Consider the following 6,127-nt stretch of genomic DNA (forward strand, 5'->3'; position numbering starts at 1 on the left):
AACACTCTTCCCCAAGAGCTGGGGCCTCCAATGTCAACAGCACTTGTCTAGGCGGAGACGTCACAAGTCACAAGTCAAGGACTGGTGTCCATTGGCTGTGGAAGAACTAGGGATGTCTTCCTCAGCTTCAACAGACAGTGCCTGAAAGATGAATTGCTGCAGTATGTCCTGCATTCCAGTGCCTAGAGGCATGAGGCAGTGCCCTCAACCTATTCCCACTAAGGAATGGTTTTCTCCCTTGGTCATCTGTATTCAGAGGAAAAGACCACACAGGGACACACTCAGGGTTGCTGCAAATGTTTATCAAGTCTCAGGGGGAAATGAGGTGACTCCAAGAGGAGGCCCCAAGATCGTAGCACAGCAGGAGCAGACAAAAATCTGTTCGGCTTTTCCAATGGCAGACTTGCAACAGAGCATCAATCTACCCGGCCCACAAGTGGAGAGGGGCTAGCAGGTCACTCCAGGCTGGTTTGTGGGGGCCTCACGGAAAGCAGAGGGCAAGAAATAAAAGAAAGAACAAGAGTGTGTGGAAAACAGGATAGGTATACTTCGGCCATGTTGTCATAGAATCCAGGTTGGCCCCTTCCTGTCTGTCTTTACAGGACAAGTCAGAAATGGTCAGCTCCTCTTAAAACAGCGGCACAAAGTCTGTTCTTCCTTCCATTTTTGTCCAGCAGCATGTTCTGAGTTCCTGGGGTCCTGGTCTGGGGCACTCTCTGGCATCTTTAGCAGGGGCGGCACCTGCTGCCACAGTAGCGGCTGGCAATACAGGAGAGGTCACAGCAGCCAGAGTTGATGGGGACTCCGTCACAGCTGAGGATGCTGCCAACGGCAGCAGAGGTGGAGGATCCCACAACGGTGTTCTGTGGGAAGGAGCTGAGGATGGGGCCGGGCAGGGTCACCACCACAGGAGAGGGCTCAATGACGATGGTGGAGTTCTGGCACTGCCTGACGCAGGGCTCGTTGCAGCTGCTGGCCAGCGGGGTCGGGCCGCAGGGCTGGCACGGCCGGCACTGGTCGTAGCAGGACATGTCTGGGGGCAGGAGGTGCACCTGGGAGAGAGGGCAGGGAGGAAGCAGAACATGGGCATGCATGAGGAAAAGCCTGTCACCACACCCTCAGGGAACCAAGGCACAGGCAGTGCTGTGAGCTGGAGGCTGTGCAGGGATGTGCCAGGGCTTCTTGGCCTCATCCTGCCAGAGCCCAAAAAGAACCACCAGAGCCTGGCTACACTCTAGGCTCCAGCCCAGGAGCCATCATACTAAAGGCCCAGTCTTCCTCCATGGCAAACCTTCTACCCCTTGACTCTCCCACAACCAGCAGCCCCAAGATTTGGCGTGGAACACAGCTGATAGCAGCTGAAAGGTCCATGGAACTGAGTCCTCCCATGCGAGAGTGAGGGGGACAAGAAGGGGCTTCACACTCACCTTGTTCCCAAGGAGAAGAAGGCCAGAGAAGTGGATGAGAGAGCACAGACCTGGGCTGGCTTTTATAGTGGGCCTTAGCTGCCCCATGTTCAGAGGCATCCCTTGAAGCAGGGACTATTTTCTGACAAGCTACTCGTGCATGCAAAACATCCCACCTAATGATACGGGCTGTGTGTTGCCTTCCTGTGATGCTGCTTTTCATTTCCTGCTTTATGCCCTTTCCCCAAAGAAGGCAACTTCTGAGTGGCAGGAAGGGAGGCCCAAGTATTTCCAGGCAACACACATCAGTGTGGGCAGAAGACTCAGCTCACGTGCTGGAAGGGTCCAGGAAAGGCAAATGAGGTCAGTGTGGGTGACTCCCTAGGGGCTCTTTGGGGCCCTTTTGCCTACAGGTGACCCAGCTCCTGCCTGTGACCCTACCCCTCCTGACACTGCCCTCAGGGAAAACCTGATGGCCTGTTTTGCCTCCTCCTGCTCTGACCCAGGGATATCTGTATGGGGCGAGAGGTTGTGCAGGGCTCTTTCTGGATCCCAAAAGAAAGGCCCAACAGGACAACGTCTGTTTTAGTTAGAAGGAATAAGAACATGAATGTAGACAGAAAGTAAACCTTTCATGTGCAGGTGACCCTGCCTTCTACAAGCATCGGACAGAGCCGGCTGGGTTTTCCCAAGACACACAGTGCAGATCCTGTCCATAGAGAATTCCTTCTTCACTCCCATAACTTCATGCCTTTCATTTATTGTTTTAAAAAATAAATAAAATCATACACCTCCTCCTTACATGATGCAAGCTTATTTCTGTCATGACACCCACCAATGATCAGTAGGGGCACTCCAGCACTTTCCCTTACCACTGCTACTCAGGCTAACAAATGGGATTCTCAGGCCTTAAGTGCAAGGCCCAAGAAAGCTGACGTTGTCTTGTCAGAAGCCCTGGCTCCAGTGCCTTCTGCAAGGCTCCCAGTCCACCTCCCCTCCCTACGAGGTCACAGCATGTACTTTGCCCAAATGCTGTCCAGAATCTCTGCTGCACACTGTGTCACGTTCATGCACATGTTCCTCTCTTGTGGGCACTTGCCTGTACTGGGGCTGCCTGGGACAGAGATAACATTCCCCACTGCAGCCCCTAGAATGCTGTGCTCTGCGCTTGGAGCTAGAACAGCATTGCCATCACACCAGTGTTGGGGATATAGTGGAGCAGTGCTGGCACAGCATCAGGACTCTCTCCAAGCCCCCCAAAGCCAGGAGGTAGGGGGTGGGCAAGAGGTGGGGAGGGGACGTCACCAGGGCAGCTGACCTAAATCAACCAAAGGGATATTCCGTACTCGAACACTCAGCAGTAATGATGTGAAAGGGGAAGGAAAACCAGGGGTGGGCATATTGAGTCTGTGCTTCCAAACACATGGACAAACATTACCTGCTGATGGGAAGTGGCGAATAAATATTTCTCAATTTGTTTCCAAATGGCCTTTGCTCATTTTTTATTTTTCTTCTTTTATTTCCTTCTTTTTTTTTTTTCCCTTTAATTATATTATCCCTACCTCAACTTTTAAGCCCTTTAGCTTAAATCACATTCTCTCCCCACATCTTCCTTTCAGCAGCGGGTGTGAGAGAGCTGTGTGGTGGAGTTTAGTTGGCCATCAGTGTGAAACTACGACAGCCTGTGTGCTGGATTTGTGCAAGTGTCTGTGGGTGCAGTTTTGCATGATTCCACGCAGGTGTGCAAGAGAAGGTGTGTGTTTGTGAGAACTGTGTGGCCCCCCTCACAAGAAAATGGGCTGGTCACCTCAGGGCATTCTCCACTGCTCTGTCCATGAGCTCCAGAGAGCAGCCAGGGCAAGAAGGAGCCTGAGAACAGCTGAACAACCACAGAACAAACCCAGCCCAGAAGTGCCCACAGCACACATGATGAAATGCGGCCTTCTGTATCTGTAGCCCACTGCCTCCCGACCCTAGGAAGTTCACTGCCAATTTCAGTCCCCAACAAGAATGGGCCCACAACAGTTTGGATCCTTATTTTAATTCTGTAACACAAGATTCAGAGTGTAAGACTGTGGTGCCAGTCACCCCTCCCTGCTTCTCCAGGCCAGGACACAGCTGCACTCCCCATGGCTAGAGAGTTCAAAAGGATGGTGTTAGCTTTATGTACAGGGAGACAGGCTGAGAAATCCTGCCCTCTTCGAGCAGGCCCAGCCCTACGTAGATCTGCTGCTGGTGTGGTGTCAGTGGTGTCTGGGGTGGGACAGGGGTCCCCCATGGGGAAACCAATGCCACACATACTTCTGTGACTCATGGGCCTGGAGCTGAGTCATGCAGGGGCTGAAACCTTGGGCAGAAGTGGCATTGAACCAGAGGAACATGGGTCCTATTTACCCTGAAGGCGGTCAAGGCCTGGAGCAGATTGCCAAAGAGATGCTAGGGGAGCTCCATCCTTGGAAGAGTTCAGACTTTGCCTGGACTTGATCCTGAGCAACCTGATCTGATGAGACCCGCTCTGAAAACAGGGTTGGACTACGTGCGTGCTGGAGGTGCAGCCTGTGATCCTCTGGAGGGTTTCTCAGATGACCTCTCGTTCGGACTGCTCAGGAAGCATGGGGCAACATGCACAGTCACCACATCTCAGCCTTGGAGGGATGCTGTTGACAGATCACTTTTCCTGTTAATTCCCAATGTGACCCTCGATCACATACCGATATCATTCATGACATCAAAAGTGGGTGGAGGGAACAGCACTCATGCACACTGCTGCTCATGTAAAAAGATGCATGAACTCATGGGTGCACTCACAGACACTCCTGGATGCATACTGAAGTATATTTGTGCACACACAGACAGGTACGTGTTCACACAGCAAAGAAAGCAAATGCTGCTCTCCTGAACTCCAGGGTTCTGATCTCACTTTCTCCTGTCTCTGAAGGAACATCCTGGCTTGCTGAGGCCCTGCTGTGTTTTTCCTCAGAAGATATCAAGAGGTGGAAGACCATGAGTCCTGAGCAGCAACTCCATCTCCTCCTTCCTCCTGCCCCTGGTATCTTCCCACAGGGGTGAGGGGAAGGTCTACAGAGTGGTTTCTTTTGTTGCTGCTGGGTTTGGCTGAGAGCTGAGAGCTACTGCTCTTCATTCTGGACTCAGCCATCTACCTCTTGATCCAGACTGGGAATACACTCGTGATGGTGGAGCCCAACCAGCCCTTGCATCCTTCCCTGTAGTTTATCTTTGGAAACCTCCCATTCACTGACATGTGCCACGTCTTGGTCAGGATGCCTCTTATGCTTTTAGATGCCTTCTCTGCAGATAGGACAATTTACTTTTCCAGCTGTGTGCTCTGGCTCCTCTGCCTCCACTAGTGGGCCTAAACAGGGATGTCCTCTTCTCACTCATGACCTAGGACCAAGCTGTGTGCATCTGCCACCCACTGCAGTACTCCAGTCTGGTGGGAGGCCTGTGGTCTGAGCTCCTGCTCCCTTCCTTGGCACAAGTGGCGCTCACCCTTCGTTTGCCCTGCTCTGGCCCTACACAATCACAGCTTCTTCTGGGATTCGCTATCTCTCATGCAGATGGCTTCTGCAGAGAGCTGGCTACATTTCCTCCTCTATACCCACCCCATTGACAATGTCTCCCTCAACGAAGTGGTGTCCATCTTTTCCAGGGCTGTGACGCCCCTGCTCCATGCACCAATCTACAGCCTAAGGACTGAAAAGGTAAAGGAAGTCATGGGAAACCTGAGAAACAGAGGGAGGTTGTTTGTTTGTTTCCTCTGCTGTGTTCTCTGTCTCTGCTTTCAGGGCCATGCCCTTTTCTCTACTCTCCAGCAATGGAGATCTTGGGGAAGCTGCCATCACTGCTTCCACAGCAGCCCTTATTTTCTTTCTTACCTTTCAGCTATTCCCTCCTTGTTTCCTACCCTAGAAGCAGCCCTTCAGCACTTGCGAGGGGGGCAGAGAGAAAGAACAGTAGGAAGCTGGAAAAAACACACAGAGATACAAACCTGACTGACAGATGATGAGGGAGGCAGTGAGGAGACCAAATGTGGGCAGTCACGCCATTTGGGGGGCGTACACGGGGCTGTGGACATGTTTATGCCAGTGAGGTTATCAGATTGGGGACCTTCTCCATTGGGATGCTAAGAAAAGAGGAGGCATTCAACAAGCAAACAGAGACCAAGACCAGAGAAGACAAACACAGAGGCAATGACAAGAGACAAACCTCACCATTCACACCAGTTGTCGGCCTATCAAGAAGCCACAGGTGCCACTGCCAGGAAGATCAGCCTGGGCCTTGCACCTCCTCCAGCTGTGGGCCAGGACATAGGCTGGGATGGGTGCAGGACAGACCTATACAACCCCAGGAGGGGACATGCAGGGCAAGGGGAGCCAGGAGGAGCACACCAGGGCAGACAGAGCAAGGTGTAAAAGGGGCTGCTCCATGCACTTGTGTGGCTGGGCCCTGCACCTGAGCACCGCCGTCAGTCCTGTCCTCTTCTGGAATCTTTCCTTACCTCTGCGTAATCTCGCTCTGTCCCATGTGCATGTGTGCTGCAAGGAGAAAGGGCCAGCTGCTGGTGGAGCAGCAGGAGTGGATTTGGCACCAGGTGCTGGAGTCAGACTGGGGGTGAGGTCGCCTTTGGCCTGTGCTGTCAGCTGCTGGAGCCAGGGGGTCCCTGTGAAGCGCCTGGAGCAGGTGAAGCGGGTCTCAGACTC

At 52.8% G+C, this 6,127-nt stretch overlaps 1 protein-coding gene across 1 annotated transcript; it reads right to left on the reverse strand.

Moving 5' to 3' along the window:
• Nucleotides 1-286: 286 nt before the first annotated feature.
• On the reverse strand, nucleotides 287-1,623 carry LOC136786815 (feather keratin Cos2-3-like). The gene is made up of 2 exons (XM_066981717.1): nucleotides 1,428-1,623; nucleotides 287-1,052 (listed from the first exon to the last, which is right to left on the reverse strand). Exons 1-2 carry the CDS (start codon nucleotides 1,524-1,526, stop codon nucleotides 726-728), a joined length of 426 nt encoding a protein of 141 aa, XP_066837818.1. The 5' UTR covers nucleotides 1,527-1,623; the 3' UTR covers nucleotides 287-725.
• Nucleotides 1,624-6,127: the final 4,504 nt, after the last annotated feature.

The sequence above is a fragment of the Anser cygnoides genome, chromosome 22, assembly GCF_040182565.1.
Source record: "Anser cygnoides isolate HZ-2024a breed goose chromosome 22, Taihu_goose_T2T_genome, whole genome shotgun sequence".
Taxonomy (NCBI): Eukaryota; Metazoa; Chordata; class Aves; order Anseriformes; family Anatidae; genus Anser; species Anser cygnoides.